Source organism: Drosophila suzukii, chromosome Y, assembly GCF_043229965.1.
Source record: "Drosophila suzukii chromosome Y, CBGP_Dsuzu_IsoJpt1.0, whole genome shotgun sequence".
NCBI lineage: Eukaryota > Metazoa > Arthropoda > Insecta > Diptera > Drosophilidae > Drosophila > Drosophila suzukii.
Window position 1 is genome coordinate 6,620,360 of NC_092085.1, and position 22,400 is coordinate 6,642,759.

The 22,400-nt window shown below is 40.0% G+C and overlaps 1 protein-coding gene across 1 annotated transcript; it reads right to left on the reverse strand.

The window, feature by feature from the left end:
- Positions 1 to 1,058: 1,058 nt before the first annotated feature.
- Positions 1,059 to 7,120, reverse strand: LOC139353716 (neurofilament heavy polypeptide-like). Its single transcript, XM_070998040.1, has 6 exons — positions 7,083 to 7,120; positions 5,817 to 6,125; positions 5,426 to 5,677; positions 4,296 to 4,463; positions 1,970 to 2,278; positions 1,059 to 1,482 (listed from the first exon to the last, which is right to left on the reverse strand). Exons 1-6 carry the CDS (start codon positions 7,118 to 7,120, stop codon positions 1,059 to 1,061), a joined length of 1,500 nt encoding a protein of 499 aa, XP_070854141.1.
- Positions 7,121 to 22,400: the final 15,280 nt, after the last annotated feature.

Genomic DNA, 22,400 nt, shown 5'->3' on the forward strand with positions numbered 1-22,400 from the left:
GTTACTTCGGCAAGCCGAAGTTTATACATCCTTGCGGTGTTAGGTTTTTTGATACTCGCGAAGTCGGTACAAATTCTAAAATTGGAACACGGATTCGTGTTCCAATTTTAGAATTTGTACCGACCTCGCGAGAATCAAAAAACCTAACACCGCAAGGATGTATAAACTTCGGCTTGCCGAAGTAACATTCCTTTCTGTTTGGGTTTTTTTTTTAAATTTAGAAATATCGTACCTTTTATGGTATTGTTCGTGCTCGCATTAAAATATTTTAACTTACTTTTCAAGCATGGTATGATTAGATCCCATGTTTTTTCAGAAAGGTGTGTGCGTGTACGATGTTTAGTTGTGACTGGCATTAAGCATGTAACCTATTTGGAGAGTGAATAGAAAGAGCTTGCTATGTTTTTATTTTTGGTTTGGGATTCGAATTCCAATTTTAAAAACTAGATTTGGATTTTGGAATTGTCACTTTGACAATTAAAGTTATGACAATAGAATTGAATCTCCGAGGCTCTCGGATCTGACAGATTTAACGCTTACGATATCGGCAGTAGTAGCACACCGTCGATCCAGTCCATCACGTTTTACACCGATTTGTGTTAATGAACATCGAGCACATAGCATATATAATTGATTGTGACATTGGACGATAAGAATTTTGGGGTTTTAGGGACGACTGGGCGACTGTTTCTGGGAACGTCAAGAATTTCGTGACGAATTATAATCATAAATTCCAGCCAAACTAGAAGCGCTCCGTAAATCTGATCAAATACCATACGTACTATAACGAATACTGATAATTTTCGAGGGTCTTGATGAAGGAGTGCCGGTAGGTTTGACCTTCACTTATACTTTCTTTTCCTGATCGTTGCACAGGTTCCTGTCTTGACCTTCGGTTTTTCATTCGCTCCTGCCTTCGCAGCTCCTCTGGCTGATCCCTTTGAGGCTCCAGTGGCTCTGGCTCTGGGTACCGCCTTGGGTACAGGTTTGCCTCCAGGTTTGGGTCGTGGCTTAGCTCTGGCCTTTGGTCCCACCTTTAGTCCAACCCTGAATAGTAGCTATCGGACCTGGCCATAATCTTTGTTAAACCATTGCCGGAATTGAGCATCCCTTGGATGAGAAGATTTCGGGGCGGCCTTCCTTCTAGGCGAGACCAAATCGTTACACTCCTCCTGCAAAGGTGTAGAGTCCTCTTCCGTGGGAATTGATGGGGAAACGGTTCCGGCCTTCCCTCTAGTCTTTCCGGCCAATTCTTTAGCTGTAATATTCACCGGAGCCCGCCTCTTTCTTACATTTCCTGGCGTGACCACTCGGACCACCGAGTTTTCATCAATACACTCGTGCACTGGAGGAATGGATAAAAGTCCCTTTCGCTGAGATATGTTGCGGCTACGCCTTGGCTTGAAAGATGGATTCTTCATCCCCGACGGGGTCTTTGGTACGGTAGCGACTACCGGCTCTTCATTTTTCTCCTCCTCCTCCCTGTAACATTAATAAGGTGTATAAAATTTAAATTAGTTGATGTAAAGTAGTTGAAGACATGATTGACTTCCACTAAACGATTGGATATTAAAGCTATCTATAGGCGAGTAGTGCAGTGTTCATAGGATTACGCTTGTCTCGGTTAAAAAAAAAATTAATAAATTGCATACTACATTCTTTATAAATTATATAGCTAAAAGGATTTTCTAATATTCACTGTTGAATTCGCGTTTAATTAATCCGATTTACCTTCTCTTAAAAAAAAACAGAAAATAAGCGCATTACCGCCTTGGGTACAGGTTTGCCTCCAGATTTGGGTCGTGGCTTAGCTCTGGCCTTTGGTCCCACCTTTAGTCCAACCCTGGATAGTAGCTTTTGGACCTGGCCATAATCTTTGTTAAACCATTGCCGGAATTGAGCATCCCTTGGATGAGAAGATTTCGGGGCGGCCTTCCTTCTAGGCGAGACCAAATCGTTACACTCCTACTGCAAAGTTGTAGAGTCCTCTTCCGTGGGAATTGATGGGGAAACGGTTCCGGCCTTCCCTCTAGTCTTTCCGGCCAATTCTTTAGCTGCAATATTCACCGGAGCCCGCCTCTTTCTTACATTTCCTGGCGTGACCACTCGGACCACCGAGTTTTCATCAATACACTCGTGCACTAGAGGAATGGATAAAGGTCCCTTTCGCTGAGATATGTTGCGGCTACGCCTTGGCTTGAAAGATGGATTCTTCATCCCCGACGGGGTCTTTGGTACGGTAGCGACTACCGGCTCTTCATTTTTCTCCTCCTCCTCCCTGTAACATTAATAAGGTGTATAAAATTTAAATTAGTTGATGTAAAGTAGTTGAAGACATGATTGACTTCCACTAAACGATTGGATATTAAAACAAGGAAGAACGCTATAGTCGAGTACCTCGACTATCAGATACCCGTTACTCAAAGGGAAATGGAGATATGCAAGCAGCAAAGCGAAATTAAAATGCGCCACCTACCGGCGGTAGACAGATTTAAGCGTTATGGGCGTTAGAGTGGGCGTGGCAAATTTATTTTTGGATCAATCGATTTCAGTTCAAATTTTTCATCTAGCATCCAAATTGTGGGCGTCACAGGTTTTCGCCGTTTGTGGGCGTTTAAGTGGGCGTGGCAAACTTTTTTTTAGGTCAATCGATAGGTATTGATGAGAACAATACATTTCAGTTAAAATTTTCTATCTAGCATCAAAACTGTAGGAGCCACAGTTTTGGGCGGATTGTGGGCGTTAGAGTGGGCGTGGCACTCTACTGAAACAAACTTGCGCTGCGTAAGAAGCTCAGGAATCTGCACGCCAAATCTCAATAGCCTAGCTCCCATAGTTTCCGAGATCTCAGCGTTCATCCGGACAGACAGACGGACAGACGGACAGACGGACAGACGGTCAGACGGACAGACGGACAGACGGACAGACGGACAGACGGACATGGCTAGATCGACTCGGCTAGTGATCCTGATCAAGAATATATATACTTTATGGGGTCGGAAACGCTTCCTTCTGCCTGTTACATACTTTCCGACGAATCTAGTATACCCTTTTACTCTACGAGTAACGGGTATAACTATCTATAGGCGAGTAGTGCAGTGTTCGTAGGATTACGCTCGCCTCGGTTAAAAAAAAAATTAATAAATTGCATACTACATTCTTTATAAATTATATAGCTAAAAGGATTTTCTAATATTCACTGTTGAATTCGCGTTTAATTAATCCGATTTACCTTCTCTTAAAAATAACAGAAAATAAGCGCATTATTTTTAAGTAGTTGTACCGACGGATGTTTGTAAATGATATAAAACCGATTACTGTTGTACGGCTTGCTATCAGTTTTTTCAAAACTGTATTGTTTTATATAAAATAGATTTATTTTTTATTAAGCTTGGACGTTTCGTGTATGTGTGTGCGTGTGTACGATGCTAAGTTGTGACTGGCATTAACCTTTGTAACCTATTTGTGGAGTGATTAGAAAAGGCTTTCTATGTTTTTATTTTTGGTCTGGGATTCGTGTTCCAATTTTAGAATTTGTACCGACTTCGCGAGTTTCAAAAAACCTAACACCGCAAGGATGTATAACATTCCATTCTGTTTGGGTTTTTTTTTTTAATTTAGAAATATCGTACCTTTTATGGTATTGTTCGTGCTCGCATTAAAATATTTTAACTTACTTTTTAAGCATAGTATGATTAGATCCCATGTTTTTTCAGAAAGGTGTGTGCGTGTACGATGTTTAGTTGTGACTGGCATTAAGCATGTAACCTATTTGGAGAGTGACTAGAAAGCGCTTGCTATGTTTTTATTTTTGGTTTGGGATTCGAATTCCAATTTTAAAAACTAGATTTGGATTTTGGAATTGTCACTTTGACAATTAAAGTTATGACAATAGAATTGAATATCCGAGGCTCTCGGATCTGACAGATTTAACGCTTACGATATCGGCAGTAGTAGCCCACCGTCGATCCAGTCCATCACGTTTTACACCGATTAGTGTTAATGAACATCGAGCACATAGCATATATAATTGATTGTGACATTGGACGATAAGAATTTTGGGGTTTTAGGGATGCTCCCGTTGGGCGACTGTTTCTGGGAACGTCAAGAATTTCGTGACGAATTATAATCATAAATTCCAGCCAAACTAGAAGCGCTCCGTAAATCTGATCAAATACCATACGTACTATAACGAATACTGATAATTTTCGAGGGGCTTGATGAAGGAGTGCCGATAGGTTTGACCTTCACTTATACTTTCTTTTCCTGATCGTTGCACAGGTTCCTGTCTTGACCTTCGGTTTTTCATTCGCTCCTGCCTTCGCAGCTCCTCTGGCTGATCCCTTTGACGCTCCAGTGGCTCTGGCTCTGGGTACCGCCTTGGGTACAGGTTTGCCTCCAGGTTTGGGTCGTGGCTTAGCTCTGGCCTTTGGTCCTTAGCTAAAAGGATTTTCTTATATTCACTGTTGAATTCGCGTTTAATTAATCCGATTTACCTTCTCTTAAAAAAAACAGAAAATAAGCGCATTATTTTTAAGTAGTTGTACCGACGGATGTTTGTAAATGATATAAAACCGATTACTGTTGTACGGCTTGCTATCAGTTTTTTCAAAACTGTATTGTTTTATATAAAGTAGATTTATTTTTTATTAAGCTTGGACGTGTCGTGTATGTGTGTGCGTGTGTACGATGCTAAGTTGTGACTGGCATTAACCTTTGTAACCTATTTGTGGAGTGATTAGAAAAGGCTTTCTATGTTTTTATTTTTGGTCTGGGATTCGTGTTCCAATTTTAGAATTTGTACCGACTTCGCGAGTATCAAAAAACCTAACACCGCAAGGATGTATAACATTCCATTCTGTTTGGGTTTTTTTTTTAAATTTAGAAATATCGTACCTTTCATGGTATTGTTCGTGCTCGCATTAAAATATTTTATGATTAGATCCCATGTTTTTTCAGAAAGGTGTGTGCGTGTACGATGTTTAGTTGTGACTGGCATTAAGCATGTAACCTATTTGGAGAGTGACTAGAAAGCGCTTGCTATGTTTTTATTTTTGGTTTGGGATTCGAATTCCAATTTTAAAAACTAGATTTGGATTTTGGAATTGTCACTTTGACAATTAAAGTTATGACAATAGAATTGAATATCCGAGGCTCTCGGATCTGACAGATTTAACGCTTACGATATCGGCAGTAGTAGCCCACCGTCGATCCAGTCCATCACGTTTTACACCGATTAGTGTTAATGAACATCGAGCACATAGCATATATAATTGATTGTGACATTGGACGATAAGAATTTTGGGGTTTTAGGGACGACTGCGCGACTGTTTCTGGGAACGTCAAGAATTTCGTGACGAATTATAATCATAAATTCTAGCCAAACTAGAAGCGCTCCGTAAATCTGATCAAATACCATACGTACTATAACGAATACTGATAATTTTCGAGGGTCTTGATGAAGGAGTGCCGGTAGGTTTGACCTTCACTTATACTTTCTTTTCCTGATCGTTGCACGGGTTCCTGTCTTGACCTTCGGTTTTTCATTCGCTCCTGCCTTCGCAGCTCCTCTGGCTGATCCCTTTGACGCTCCAGTGGCTCTGGCTCTATGTACCGCCTTGGGTACAGGTTTGCCTCCAGGTTTGGGTCGTGGCTTAGCTCTGGCCTTTGGTCCCACCTTTAGTCCAACCCTGGATAGTAGCTTTTGGACCTGGCCATAATCTTTGTTAAACCATTGCCGGAATTGAGCATCCCTTGGATGAGAAGATTTCGGGGCAGCCTTCCTTCTAGGCGAGACCAAATCGTTACACTCCTACTGCAAAGTTGTAGAGTCCTCTTCCGTGGGAATTGATGGGGAAACGGTTCCGGCCTTCCCTCTAGTCTTTCCGGCCAATTCTTTAGCTGTAATATTCACCGGAGCCCGCCTCTTTCTTACATTTCCTGGCGTGACCACTCGGACCACCGAGTTTTCATCAATACACTCGTGCACTGGAGGAATGGATAAAAGTCCCTTTCGCTGAGATATGTTGCGGCTACGCCTTGGCTTGAAAGATGGATTCTTCATCCCCGACGGGGTCTTTGGTACGGTAGCGACTACCGGCTCTTCATTTTTCTCCTCCTCCTCCCTGTAACATTAATAAGGTGTATAAAATTTAAATTAGTTGATGTAAAGTAGTTGAAGACTTGATTGACTTCCACTAAACGATTGGATATTAAAGCTATCTATAGGCGAGTAGTGCAGTGTTCATAGGATTACGCTTGCCTCGGTTAAAAAAAAAATTAATAAATTGCATATTACATTCTTTATAAATTATATAGCTAAAAGGATTTTCTAATATTCACTGTTGAATTCGCGTTTAATTAATCCGATTTACCTTCTCTTAAAAATAACAGAAAATAAGCGCATTATTTTTAAGTAGTTGTACCGACGGATGTTTGTAAATGATATAAAACCGATTACTGTTGTACGGCTTGCTATCAGTTTTTTCAAAACTGTATTGTTTTATATAAAATAGATTTATTTTTTATTAAGCTTGGACGTGTCGTGTATGTGTGTGCGTGTGTACGATGCTAAGTTGTGACTGGCATTAACCTTTGTAACCTATTTGTGGAGTGATTAGAAAAGGCTTTCTATGTTTTTATTTTTGGTCTGGGATTCGTGTTCCAATTTTAGAATTTGTACCGACTTCGCGAGTATCAAAAAACCTAACACCGCAAGGATGTATAACATTCCATTCTGTTTGGGTTTTTTTTTTAAATTTTGAAATATCGTACCTTTCAAGGTATTGTTCGTGCTCGCATTAAAATATTTTAACTTACTTTTTAAGCATAGTATGATTAGATCCCATGTTTTTTCAGAAAGGTGTGTGCGTGTACGATGTTTAGTTGTGACTGGCATTAAGCATGTAACCTATTTGGAGAGTGACTAGAAAGCGCTTGCTATGTTTTTATTTTTGGTTTGGGATTCGAATTCCAATTTTAAAAACTAGATTTGGATTTTGGAATTGTCACTTTGACAATTAAAGTTATGACAATAGAATTGAATATCCGAGGCTCTCGGATCTGACAGATTTAACGCTTACGATATCGGCAGTAGTAGCCCACCGTCGATCCAGTCCATCACGTTTTACACCGATTAGTGTTAATGAACATCGAGCACATAGCATATATAATTGATTGTGACATTGGACGATAAGAATTTTGGGGTTTTAGGGATGGTGCCGTTGGGCGACTGTTTCTGGGAACGTCAAGAATTTCGTGACGAATTATAATCATAAATTCCAGCCAAACTAGAAGCGCTCCGTAAATCTGATCAAATACCATACGTACTATAACGAATACTGATAATTTTCGAGGGGCTTGATGAAGGAGTGCCGATAGGTTTGACCTTCACTTATACTTTCTTTTCCTGATCGTTGCACGGGTTCCTGTCTTGACCTTCGGTTTTTCATTCGCTCCTGCCTTCGCAGCTCCTCTGGCTGATCCCTTTGATGCTCCAGTGGCTCTGGCTCTGGGTACCGCCTTGGGTACAGGTTTGCCTCCAGATTTGGGTCGTGGCTTAGCTCTGGCCTTTGGTCCCACCTTTAGTTCAACCCTGGATAGTAGCTTTTGGACCTGGCCATAATCTTTGTTAAACCATTGCCGGAATTGAGCATCCCTTGGATGAGAAGATTTCGGGGCGGCCTTCCTTCTAGGCGAGACCAAATCGTTACACTCCTACTGCAAAGTTGTAGAGTCCTCTTCCGTGGGAATTGATGGGGAAACGGCTCCGGCCTTCCCTCTAGTCTTTCCGGCCAATTCTTTAGCTGTAATATTCACCGGAGCCCGCCTCTTTCTTACATTTCCTGGCGTGACCACTCGGACCACCGATTTTTCATCAATACACTCGTGCACTGGAGGAATGGATAAAAGTCCCTTTCGCTGAGATATGTTGCGGCTACGCCTTGGCTTGAAAGATGGATTCTTCATCCCCGACGGGGTCTTTGGTACGGTAGCGACTACCGGCTCTTCATTTTTCTCCTCCTCCTCCCTGTAACATTAATAAGGTGTATAAAATTTAAATTAGTTGATGTAAAGTAGTTGAAGACATGATTGACTTCCACTAAACGATTGGATAATAAAGCTATCTATAGGCGAGTAGTGCAGTGTTCAGTGTTACGCTTGCCTCGGTTAAAAAAAAATTAATAAATTGCATACTACATTCTTTATAAATTATATAGCTAAAAGGATTTTCTAATATTCACTGTTGAATAGTTATACCGACGGATGTTTGTAAATGATATAAAACCGAGTATCAAAAAACCTAACACCGCAAGGATGTATAAACTTCGGCTTGCCGAAGTAACTTTCCTTTCTGTTTGGGTTTTTTTTTTAAATTTAGAATTATCATACCTTTCATGGTATTGTTCGTGCTCGCATTAAAATATTTTAACTTACTTTTTAAGCATAGTATGATTAGATCCCATGTTTTTTCAGAAAGGTGTGTGCGTGTACGATGTTTAGTTGTGACTGGCATTAAGCACGTAACCTATTTGGAGAGTGAATAGAAAGCGCTTGCTATGTTTTTATTTTTGGTTTGGGATTCGAATTCCAATTTTAAAAACTAGATTTGGATTTTGGAATTGTCACTTTGACAATTAAAGTTATGACAATAGAATTGAATCTCCGAGGCTCTCGGATCTGATAGATTTAACGCTTATGTATGCGTGTACGATGCTAAGTTGTGACTGGTATTAAATATGTTAGATATTTAAAGAGTGAATAAGAAACGCTTGCTATATTTTATTTTTTTCTCCTTCGGCTTGGCGAATCTGCCTTCCTTTGTTTCTTTATTTTCCAAATTTTAATATTTTAACTTACTTTTTCACTGTCATTTTGTTAAAATATGTGTTTTTTACTGATCGACGTGTATTTTGTCGATAATAAATGAAAACTGGCATTAAACATGTAACCATTCAGAGAGAGAATAAAAATTCTTGCTACGTTTGTAGGATTTGAATCTGGCGGGCTTATTACACGGCACACTCGAAGCGGGTTAAGTTATATGGCAACTCTTAATCAGTTTGCAATCTAAAATCCTCGATAAAGTACTCGATTCTTTTAATGCCGCCGATACCTACACGAGTGAGCGGGGAGTCGTTGTTTAGCGTTCGTGAAGACAAGAATACAATTCATGTAACATGTGTAAAATTTAATCTAAGCACTTCTATGTTTAAGCTTTATCCCAATAAAATATTGTGAATCTAACGATTCCCACAATTTGGGGGCTCATCCGGGATTAACCCAAACATTAGAGTAACACAACTACAATGATTGCCAAATTTCAAGTCTGGTGAAATGACAATTTGAGACAACAGCGCAGTTAATTTGGCAGTGTGTCCAAAAGACGACGACGAAAACCAGAATTCGGCAGATGTGTGTGTGAAAACGCGCAAGGGAAACGCTTGGAGCCTATAGCGACTACAGTCCAGGAGGTAGTGCATTATAGATCCCCAGAGCGTCGGTCGGAGATCCGGCCAGTCACGGTGAACTGGTAACTTGCAGAGGCTGATCTGTGGAAGGCGTTGGGAGCAGCGATAGACAGAGGCGAGCGGAGCAAGTCAGGAGCGTGAAGCGGGCATTGGAGCAATGGCGGGTTGACGGGACCTGGAGGGCAAGATTTCCAAGGAGAGCAGCCCTGAGTTTGGAGTAGCAGATCTTGGTGGAAGGCAACGACGTCAGCGGACAAGCAACGGCAAGAACTTTTCAAGTTGAATAGTCCAGAAGAAAATCCAATTGGCAGGCAAACAGTCTTGAGAAGCAGTGCATCGAAAGGGGTGGTAACCAGAAAGCTGACCCAATTAAATTGAAAGACGGTCACAAACAGTAAAAGTAGACTGTGTGTATAAAACCAAAAATTGTCATTAACTTAAAAGTTATTCATATAATCTATATTTATAATCATATAATCTTTTTGTTACTGTTAAGCTACTATCAATACATTTTAAGGAAATTTCATCTCAAAATGCAACTCGAAGAGATAATGTTAATGCGATGCGACGATTTGCGCGCAAAGCTACTAGAACTTAATTTACCCACAGCCAGTAGAAAGCACGTTTTACAGGATCGACTCCTGGCTCACTTTGGTATTCAGGACGATGATGATAACGACTCGGATGGAGTCGAATCTGTAGCTACCGCTCTTGGTTGTCCAGTGCAGGCAGCACCTATAAGCCGTTCTTTGTTTACACTTAAAGATGTAGAAGGCAGTGTTTCAAATTTGGCAGGTACAGGTAGTCCAGATATAGATCAGTGGATCCAGGAGTTGGAGGAATGTGCTTTGACTGTGCAGTGGAGTCAGCTTCAACTATTCATTTATTCTAAGCAGTTGCTCAGTGGGGCTGCAAAATCGTTCATTCGCAGTCAGGTTAACATTCGCAACTGGGATTTTTTAAAGGCAGCATTACGTGGCGAATTTGCTGTTAAAATATTATCTTCTGAGGTTCATCGCAAGCTAGGTCAACGTGCACAGAGAAAAGGAGAGACACTTCAGGAACATTTGTATGCTTTGATGGAAATAGCCAAGCCAGTTTACCTAGACGAAGAGAGTTTGATAGAGTATCTTGTGAAGGGAGTTCCAGATGCTAAGGCAAACAAAACAATGTTGTATCAGGCGAAAACCATAACGGATTTAAAGGAGCAGATTGAAGTATATAAGAAGGTTCGCCGCTCATACAAAATGCCCTACAAAAATGAAGCGCGTGTAGCTGAGGCAGAAGGATCCAAAAGCTTCGACTCAAAACACGAGTTTTTACGTAAATGCTTTAAGTGTGGGGATCCGTCCCATTTAAAGAAAGATTGCAAGAAGAAGGATAACAATAATTGTTATCGGTGCGGACAGCCAGGTCATCGTGCTGCACAGTGCAAGGTCGAGGTTGAGGTAAAACAGGAGAGCAATTCTAATGCCGTTCACGTGGAGAACGCAGCTACTAAGCCAAAAAGCGAGTTTACGGTTTCCGGCCTTGAACTAAAAATTATCAAATCTCCCTACGCTCAATTCAAAGGACTCGTCGACACAGGCGCAGATCTATGCCTAATGCGCAGGAACATTTCTCTCAAGCTAGGAAACGAAGCTCTTACCGGAAAAGAAAAGTGTTTGACGGTATTAGGCGAGAGTCAAGTTCTAACTTTCAAACAGTTGACGATCAGGTTCAGGACTGGCTTGCAGAGAAAATCATCCAACCAAGTACCTCAGAGTACGCATCGCCGGTAGTTTTGGTGTCCAAGAAAAACGGAAAGAAGAGACTGTGCTGTGACTACCGAAAACTAAATGAGAAAATTATCCGAGACAATTTTCCGATGGCTCATATGGAGACCGTGCTAGACAAGCTGCAAGGGTCCAAGATATTCACTACTTTGGAACTAACAAACGGCTTCTTCCACGTTTCGATTGAACCAGGCTCTCGAAAGTATACATCATTTGTTACCCAATCTGGACAATTTGAATTCCTTTATGTACCATTTGGCATATCAAATTCACCTGCGGTTTTCACAAGATTTATCATGGCAGTTCTAAGGGAGCTCATCGCCACTAACGTTGTCGTTGTGTACATGGACGATGTAATCATACCCAGTCAAGGCTTTGAAGAAGGACTTGCTAAGTTGAAAGATGTCTTGCAGGTTGCTTCTCGGAACGGTTTACGTATCAACTGGAGTAAGTGCCAAATATTGCACAGTAAAGTACAGTTCCTAGGATACATCATTCAAAGTGGAACCATCACCCCAGGTCCAGAAAAGATTCAAGCTGTGAAAGAGTTTCCCACACCACATGACAAAAAAGCGATTAAGCGATTCCTAGGTCTGACTTCTTACTTCCGTAAGGTTATAAACGGGTACGCATCCATCGCCAGGCCCTTGTCGGATTTACTGAGAGGCGATTCGAAGTATGAACTTGGAGAGAAACAACAAATTGCGTTTGAAAAGCTGAAGACTGCTCTTATTAGCAAACCAGTCCTAAAGTTATATAATCCTAACTTACAAACGGAAAGCCACACAGACGCGTCCAAGTACGGTTTTGGCGCAGTCTTACTGCAGAAGGACCCCGTAGACAGTGCTTTCCATCCAGTCCAATACATGAGCCGAAAGACATCACCGTTCGAGGAAAAGTACGATTCGTATGAACTGGAAGTGTACTGGCTATTATTGGAGCTCTAGTCAAGTGGCGTGTATATGTGTTAGGCATAAAGTTCACAATCGTAACTGCTTGTAACGCGTTCTAACTGACGATGAACAAAAAGGAAGTTCCTCTTCGCGTAGCTCGTTGGGCTTTATATTTGCAGGACTTCAACTACAAGATCGAACATCGCTCAGGGACCCAAATGAAACATGCTGATGCCCTGAGTCGAGTCTCATGTTTCTTTTTGTCAGACTCTGTTACTCATCGCTTAAAGGAAGCCCAGATTAACGATGATTGGACAAAAGCAGTTCGGAACCTTGTAGAAAAGGATGCATACCAGGACTTCTATATACAGAATGACGTTCTCTTCAAAGATCCGACTCGTGAGCTGGTCTTAGTACCTTCGACTATGCAAAATAAAATAATTCAGAGCGCGCATAGCCAGGGGCACTTCTGCCAGAAAGACACAGGATATAATCGAAAGGTCATATTTCATTCCCAAGCTCAAAGATAAAACCGATCGAATCGTCGAGAGTTGCATCAGATGCATTATCGTAAATGCCAAAGCCGGCAAGAAAGAGGGATTTCCAACTTCAATTGACAAAGGCGATTTACCCTTCATTACATACCATATCGACCACGTCGGGCCATGGAAATGACGACCAAGCGATATAACCACATCCCTGTCATAGTAGACGGATTCTCAAAATATGTCTGGCTCTACCCAACTCGTAGCACTGGTGTAGACGAAGTTCTAAACTGTCTGAATAAGCAAGCCGTACATTTTGGAAATTTTTACCGCATAGTGTCCGACAGAGGCACTGCTTTCACATCTCTCGCATTCAAGGAATACTGCGAGTCACACAACATACAGCATCTGCTTATAGCGACAGGTGTACCACGCGGAAATGGACAAGTCGAAAGACTTCACAAGATCGTCGTACCAGTGCTAGCAAAGTTGAGCTATGAAAGTCCATTAGCTTCGTATAAATACGTGGGACGAGTTCAGCAAATTATCAACAGCACTGAGCCGAGAAGCACCAAGATTACGCCATTCAAGCTTTTAACTGGAGTTGATATGCGATTAGCCGGCAAAAAGGTACAAGACGAGAATAAGAAAACGTTTGATTTGAAGCGGAAACAAGAAAGAGTCTATCAACTCAATGATTTGGTAGCAATCAAAAGAACTCAGTATGGTGTCGGATTAAAGCTTAAGGAGAAGTTTTTAGGGCCCTACAGGATTGTTGCAGTAAAGGATCATGGGCGGTACGAAGTAGAACGTATAGGTAATTCAGAGGGTCCATTTAAAACATCTACGGTTTCCGAGTATATGAAACCTTGGTCAGGTCCATTCGAGGAGAATGAACAGTCAGGAGGGCCGAATGTAGGATTTGAATCTGACGGGCTTATTACACGGCACACTCGAAGCGGGTTAAGTAATATGGCAACTCTTAATCAGTTTGCAATCTTAAATCCTCGATTAAGTACTCGATTCTTTTAATGCCGCCGATACCTACACGAGTGAGCGGGGAGTCGTCGTTTAGCGTTCGTGAAGACAAGAATATAATTCATGTGACAAACAGAACTCTGTAAAATTTAATCTAAGCACTTCTATGTTTAAACTTTGTCCCAATAAAACATTGTGAATCTGTTGGGGCGGTGCGGCTTGATCGATTAAATAGTTGAAGCCCCAATATCGAGTGGTACCCAAAAAGCACGGGAGTACTTTTTGGGTTATTACGCGACGTGCGTCGGTGTTTATTCGTACACTTTGAAACATGAACTGCTTAAGCCTAACTTAACTTAAGCGCTCCAGAGCAGAGCGGAGACTTAGGGGAGAGATGGAGAGGGAGAGCGGACGGCAGTGCGAGCGCGCGAGATATAGAAATCTGGATAAAACTGCCGCTCGACACTGTCTCCTGAAATTAAACGCCCTTTTGGCGTTGTTGGGGCGGTGCGGATTGATCGATGAAATAATTAAAGCCCCAAGATTGAGTGGTACCCAAAAATCACGGGAGTATTTCGGGGTTTTTACGCGACGTGCGTAGATGTTTATTGTATCACTTTGAAACAAGAACTGCTTAAGCCTAACTTAACTTAAGCGCTCCAGAGCAGAGTGGAGACTTAGGGGAGAGATGGAGAGGGAGAGCGGACGGCAGTGCGAGCGCGCGAGATATAGAAATCTGGATAAAACTGCCGCTCGACACTGTCTCCTGAAATTAAACGCCCTTTTGGCGTGAACATTCTCCCCCCCCTTGCGAGGACACCCGTAGCAAGAACCTCAGGATAGAAGGCTCAGGAATATTTTGGAAGTATAGATCGGTCGTCCGTATGTAGGAGAGTGTGGTGGGCCTTTCCACACTTGTGGCAGTGATGACCACTGCGGCAGGAGTCCTTGGAATGATTGTGAGCCAAGCAATTGGAGCAGTACTTCTGGATATGTAGAGGATGGATCTTTTGGCAGACTCGGCATTGGTAGAATTTAATACCTCGAGTACGTCTGCCATCCAAGGCGGGGTATGGAACCAAATATTCGGATGGAGTATTCTTAGGAGGAACTTTTTGTACGGAAACTTGCGTTGAATAGGACGAAATGATGTGTGGAACTGAGGCGGATATTGGCCTTGGAGGGTCGGATGGAATCGTCGGAGTAGTAGGACCGCTGTTTCGATGCAGCAATGTGTGATGCCGATCTTGGCAAGTGAGACAGTTGAGAGCGCTTGTGCAATCCCGGAATTGATGGCTACTTGCAAAGCAATTGGAGCACAACTGGTTCCTTTGGATATAGGCTAAGCGATCTTCTACCGTCATCTGTAGGAAGCGTGGACATATACGCACGGGGTGGTTCTTCTTCGAACACAGATCGCAGCCTTTGGTTATCGGAACTAACCTTGTGTTGAAGGAATTTATTTTTGGAAATTCTGCCTCTCGATTTGTGTCTTTGGACTGGACGTGGTGGAAATTGGAAGATCGGAAGCTATCGACGGCCTCAAGAGTTCGATGGCGCTCCGTCAAATATGAATCAAGCTCAAGCCACGTAGGAATTTCGGCTTTATTTTGGATGGATTGCTCCCATAATGAGAGAGTGAGCTTTGGTAGTTTTGTCGAGCACATATAAACTAGGATAGGGTCCCAATTCTCAATATTAACACCGGAAAATTTTAAGGAAGTTAAGCAACCTTGAAAAGTGCGTTGAAGTTCCTTTAAGGCTGCTCCCGACTCCTGTGCTATGGATTGCACATTGAAAAGTGCTTTCAGGTGACTGTTTACCTGCAATCGCTTATTTTCGAAACGCTCAGTTAGGTTATTCTAGGCTGAGCGAAAGCCATCATTGGTGAGTGGGGATCTTGAAACTATGGAATGAGCTTCGCCACTTGATTTTGAATTTAAGTGGAATAATTTTTCAACGGGCGTTAGACTCGGATTGTCTATGTATATTGCCGTCAAAAGGTCCCGGAAAGTCGGCCAGCGAAGATAATCGCCAGAGAAAACCTCTGTGTCGATAGGAGGGAGCCGACAGCCATAAGACGTGAAATTTTGGGACGGAGTTACTGGAGCTTGAGGTATTTGGGAGGAGCCCTTTTGGATTTGTTCCATCAGCTGCGCGGCAAATATTTCGTAAGTGGAGTACGTTTGGTAATACTTAGACTTTAGTATGGATTTTGTGTCTGCGGCGCTCTCGCCTGCAGCTATAATGCAGTCGGAGCCTATGTCGTATGCTGCCTTTACCGATTGCCACAAGGAATTGAGGTGATCGCGACGGATGTTACAGGCGGATAACGTTGGTGTAGGAGCACCTGGAGCGTTCACAGTGGCCTCAAAGTGGATCAGACAGTCAGCTGTGGCCATAAATCGGGTTAAAGCGGCTTTTACTGACGTTGCATTGACGTTAAATAATTTAGAATTTTAATTCAGATGTAAGGAAACGGATTGGAATCAAATTGGAATTTAGGAACCAATTAAGATTGTAAATATATACGGTCACACTGTCGGATAGTCAATAAATATTTATTATATCGGATGGTCGGACTTATGTAAGGAATTACGGACTTTAATATTGTTTGTTTGAAAGGAACACTTTTTGTGAGCTCTTGACCCACTGTGCACCCGCGAAAATATCGATATACGTATGTATGTACACTGTACGTATGTATATATGTGGGGTGCGAATAGCAGAATAGCGTTGCGGCAATTGGAAAGACTTCGCTTATGTTTGTATGTCGGTGCGTTTGTTTGTCACCTGCACAACTAAATTGCAAACGATTTGCTGGAGTAAATTTGTGGATATTGTAACTTTGTTTTTAATATTGGAAATAGTTTAGCCGTATTTGTAGGTCGAGAAAAGTAGTTAGAGTGGACTGTATTAGAAAGAGTAGTTAGAGTGGACTGTATTAGAATATTTATGTAAATATACACACGCAGCTGGAACACAGTAAAAAATAAAGAGTGCAATTCTTAAGGAAAAATTTTATGACCGGGAATTTTTTACTGCGGCTGAGTTATATTTTACACACGATTGGAATTGAAAATATATTTGACAAATATTTTCGTTGAATAGTAGCACTGAAATATTTACTGGAATTGTTTCAAGTGTGCAACTGTGGGCAAAGGAAACTGGAATATTGTCGGGCACAAGTAACGGAATTGAAATACATATATTAAATGCCGTTGCGTCGGATTAATCTCTTTTGGATTTAGACAATATATCATACAGAAAGTTAGTCGAAGTAGGGTTCGAAAAACTGGCTGTATGACCGGCAATTATAGTAAGCGGAACTTATCTGGAGTGTTTCAAGCCTGCTGGGACAAAATCAAAGGAAACTCCAGGAGAGGAAAGTCTAAAGATTTTGAAATCCGGCTCGAACTGGACCAAAATGTTGGGGCGGTGCGGCTTGATCGATGAAATAATTGAAGCCCCAAGATTGTGTGGTACCCAAAAAACACGGGAGTATTTTGGGGTTTTTACGCGACGTGCGTAGATGTTTATTGTATCACTTTGAAACAAGAACTTGTTGGGGCGGTACGGCTTGATCGATGAAATAATTGAAGCCCCAAGATTGAGTGGTACCCAAAAAACACGGGAGTATTTTGGGGTTTTTACGCGACGTGCGTAGATGTTTTTTGTATCACTTTGAAACAAGAACTGCTTAAGCCTAACTTAACTTAAGCGCTCCAGAGCAGAGCGGAGACTTAGGGGTGAGATGGAGAGGGAGAGCGGACGGCAGAGCGAGCGCGCGAGATATAGAAATCTGGATAAAACTGCCGCTCGACACTGTCTCCTGAAATTAAACGCCCTTTTGGCGTTGTTGGGGCGGTGCGGATTGATCGATGAAATAATTGAAGCCCCAAGATTGAGTGGTACCCAAAAAACACGGGAGTATTTTGGGGTTTTTACGCGACGTGCGTAGATGTTTATTGTATCACTTTGAAACAAGAACTGCTTAAGCCTAACTTAACTTAAGCGCTCCAGAGCAGAGCGGAGACTTAGGGGAGAGATGGAGAGGGAGAGCGGACGGCAGAGCGAGCGCGCGAGATATAGAAATCTGGATAAAACTGCCGCTCGACACTGTCTCCTGAAATTAAACGCCCTTTTGGCGTGAACAGAATCTAACGATTCCCACATTTGTTAAAAATTGGTATTCACCAGCGGGAATCTGTGAAATCAATAAATAGTAAATTGAATTGTAGGTAAATCTAGTCTTTTTAGAGTCTGATATCTTTTACTATATTCTGCTAGTTACATGTTATGAGTTAATATTTGGGGTTTCGGGTGCTCAATAATCCCATAAAGTGATAAAAGTTTAACAAATATAACGAAAATAAAGTAGAGGATGCCATTCAAGAGGGAGGTCAGAACCAGTTTAAAAATTGTGTACATTGCTTAGAAAGGAAAAGAGAAAATCAAAAGAAATGTTCAGTTTAGGTAGCTGGGGCAGTCATTGGAAAAGTCAAATCTGTTACAGTGGTGGGTGTGGCTAGGTGTTGAAGCACGCAATACAATTCTAAATCTGTTTACATGATGGATAAAAGGATATTAGTTAGAGAAGGATGTAAACATCTTAAATATGAATTACAAGTACCCATCTATGACAAACCATCATTATTAAATATGAGGAACATATATTTCACCGGTGGGGAATTAGAGGGATCCAAAAGATCAATTTTATGGGAGAAGACTAATATTGTTTTTGGTAAATTAAATAGGCACATGAAAACATATTACTCAATTAGTTAGAGAATATCAAACAACTAGATTTATCAAGCACTTTGATGGAAAAATCAAAGTATTGAATTAATATATATTTTTTTATTATCCAAATAGAAGAAATTTTCGTTTTTGGTCAAGGGATAATATTCCATGAATTTTTCCATTACCTTGACCCTTGCGCCTGCATCAAAGTATTTTAGCAATCCTTTCTAACAACTATTTGTGTTGTTGGTAGCATTTATAAATTGTTTGCAAATAAAAAATACTTGCCAATTATATATTTTATGACCTCTTTTATGAAGGGATAATATTCCATGAATTTTTTTCCAATACCTTGACCTTTGCGCCTGCGTCGAGGCATTTAAGCAAATCCTTTGGAACAAGTACTAGTGTTGTTGGTAACAGTTATAAATTGTTCGCAAATAAAAAATACTTTTCTAATTATATATTTGATGACCTTTTTATATGACCTTTGCGCCTGCGTCGAGGCATTTTAGCAATCCTTTACACCACCATCGGTGTTTATTGTAGGTAACCAACTTGACTCTGGGGTTATGGTACGGTTAGCAATGGATGGTTTGCTTAATGGGATTTAAATTATCGGTGACATTTTTGAAGAAACGATACAATTGGTCATTTAGGTGTGGGTATACACATTTGTTATGGTGATAGAAAATGGGATAATCACAGTGTTTTTTGTTTTTTACTGTATTACGTCGGAGCGATTTCAATTACTTTCACAATTATAGTTAGTTTTAAATCGTTTTTGACATTCATATATTTTGTTCTTTCTAGACATTTTATTGTAGCTAATAACTACAGTTATGGGATGTAAGGCTAGCTATCGTAGTTAAGATTTAACTTATTATACCTACATAAGATAAAAGAACATTAAAAATGGAAATGTTTTATTTTAACAATATACTAGTTAAAGTGGATGATATTATATATTCTTTATATCTGGAATTATGAATCAAAATTGTTTATCAAAACAGCTTCTAAACAGCTTTTAGACAGCTTGTGAACAATTTATTTCTTAATTAGTTTTACAATCACAGGATACATCTTCCCCCAACATAATCGGACATGTTCCTCCAAGATTTATATATCAATCTTGAGATATTTTGGCTTTGATTCTTTCTTACGTACATAGCAAACACATTGAAATTCAGAGTGTAAGTTTTTACTTCACATCGAAAGTCGTCTAGTGATCAAGAATTTTTGATCAATCTTAACAAAAGACTATAAAAGCTCGTAGACGTTAATAACAACTAGTAACCAGCTAATAATAATTAGTAAACATCAAGTAAAAAGATACTAAACATATATAAACCAGATACTAAACAGCTAGTAAACAACTTGTATACATCTACTAAACCACTTGTATACATCTATTAAGCTTATAGAAACCAGATACTAAACAACTTGTATACATCTACTAAATATATAGTAACCAGATACTAAACAGCTAGTAAACAACTTGTATACAACTAGTAAACAACTTGTATACATCTATTAAACATATAGAAACCAGATACTAAACAACTTTTATACATCTACTAAATAGATGGTAACCTGCTAATCAGTATTTGTTTAGAGTTTATTAAACTAATTCAGAATCTTAGACAATGATGCCTTACTTGTACAAATATTAGTAGTAGGGAAACGCGGATTCTGGGACAATTAGCATATTAATGGCCCCCGCCCCCTTACTAATTAGCATGTTAATGACCCCCGCCTCTCAGTAATTAACATATTAATGGCCCCCGCCTCTTCATTAATGAATGCGGGTTCTGGGACAATTAGCATAATCCATAAAGAAAGGTAGCAAACCCAAAACATCTAAAGCTGGTTGCCTTACAGGGACATGTCCGATCATGTTTGGGAATAACGTTTCCTGTGATTGTAAAACTAATTTAGAAATCAAAAGAACCCCAATAAAATAAATCCCAAAAGTTAATGATTCTCAGATGTCGAATATTTTCAAACAGACTTTTTTTTTTGCCCCAGAATGTTTAACTGGTAAATTATTTCAAGATCTCTCCTTTCTACAAACGGGTTATAAACATATCATAAAAGGGATTCAAGCAAGAGCTACCCGAACATGCGCACCTGTCTATTACCTGACCGCAATAAAAGGGACACATGCACAAGTCTGAAGGCGCACGCCCATTGACAAAATCATGAGCCTCACGCCAACGACCTCACGGCTGAGTGCGAGCTCTAATACGTTCCCATAATAGGGGTTGAAATCACGACCGCGCAACAGCTCGCAAGTAGCCGACATATCTCAGTCAAGGAAATATTTTCCATTCTCCGTACCTGTAATTTTAACTCGAAATAAAATGTCAGAAGTTTATTTTGTACCATAATAATACATTTATTAATTTACAATTATTTATTTTGGTATTGCGAACATTTTTTTTTTATATATTGAAATTAATTTTCTGCTATGATTCCGGCGATTTGCATAGAAGAAGCAGGTGCACGTTTCCGACGTCATTTCTGGATTACAAAATGTAAAGTGTTCACCATAATTCGTAGTTTTGAGATCATGTCCACCTCGATTCATGAACATAGTTTTTTGTGTTTAGAAGGTATTGAAAATGCTGACCAATTATCTCTCCTTTAAATTGTTCAATAAATTGGTCAATTTCCTCATGAAACTTAATTTGGTTAATTTTATTTTCTTGTAGGTCTTTACACGTCTAGTCTCAACTTTAAAATGATGTATAACAATTATTTTATTGTTTTGGAGCTACTTTTAAAAAATGTCAAAATAATGTATGCATTGTTTAGAGCACGGTCTTGTATGAGGAGACAGTAAGCTTGGGTATTTTCATGACTTGGCGTCTTTAGTTCTACTGAAATTCTCACCTCAATAGGACCAATTTTTACTGATTCATTTTGATATGAAAGATCAACCACAATAATAGGGGTCTTCAATTTAAATTCATTTGGGGTCAAAAATGGTTGTGATTCACGATTATAGTAACTAGATTGAAATCTTGTATACATTTCATATAGGTGAGCATACTAATTCTTACTAAAATCAACATTCAGATTATCATATGGATATGACTCAGAATTCAAGTGAACTTTCAAGTTTGATAAGTTATTTGTGATAAGTTCTCCATTTAGTGTAAATCCAATTATGGCAAATCTTGGTTTTTCGCGGTTAGCCGAAAATTTCACATTCCAGCTTTGTTGACTTCCATACCCCAATTTGGGGTTAACATATGAATCCCAACTCCGGAATGCGATTGGTAGGTTTACACCACTCTTAATAATATCGTACATCTTAATTTTTGCAAAATCGCTCAGAGTTACATGGGGAATTTTCCAGATTTTATTCGTAATTTCCAAATTAAAAATTTGTTCATTTCTGGTTTGTTCAAACACATCACCAAGATTCTTAGTTAGCATCAACACTAGTTCATGTTTACAATTTAACAAAACTTTTTTATAATCCTCAGCTAATCCCAACAAATTTTTTAATGGTACAGAAAAATTTTAAGTGGGGATTTTAGGTAATTTAATAGGTATTGACTTTGAAGATTATCCAGAGATATACAATTTTTTAGGGTAGTAGCCATACCGACATAGACTTGACACGTTGGACTCGTTGTATTTAGTTGTTACCTAGCAGTATTTTGATGTTTACTTTCTTTTTAGTCTTGCTTTTGGATGGTTACTTTTTGTATAGTACCTGTACAGTACTTGATTTTGGATGGTTACTATTAGACGGTAACTAAATGTTAACAAGTATTATGAGTCGCTATAGTCTCTTATTAGGAACTATCAAAGTACACAAGTTAAAGTTTCTAAGATGTGTTAGCCATTGCAGTGAACTATCATTACCTGACCGTCATCAAAGTCACATGCCCAAGACCCAAGGACATTGAATAAAATACTTCCCCTTCATTTGTACCTGAAGTATTGATTTTGAAAAATATTTGATACAAGTGTAACCAATAGGACACCATCAAATCGATAAAGGATACACAAAATCATAGAATAAAGGAGAGTGTTGGTTAG

What these genes read in the sequence shown, in the direction of transcription:
- LOC139353716 (XM_070998040.1), bottom strand. Translation starts at nt 7,120, where the DNA reads ATGGACTGGATCGACGGTGGGCTACTACTGCCGATATC. An exon ending in GGGCTACTACTGCCGATATC is followed by an intron (nt 6,126 to 7,082) that starts GTAAGCGTTAAA and finishes TTAATGTTACAG; the next exon opens with GGAGGAGGAGGAGAAAAATG. An exon ending in GAGGACTCTACAACTTTGCA is followed by an intron (nt 5,678 to 5,816) that starts GTAGGAGTGTAA and finishes GTTGGACTAAAG; the next exon opens with GTGGGACCAAAGGCCAGAGC.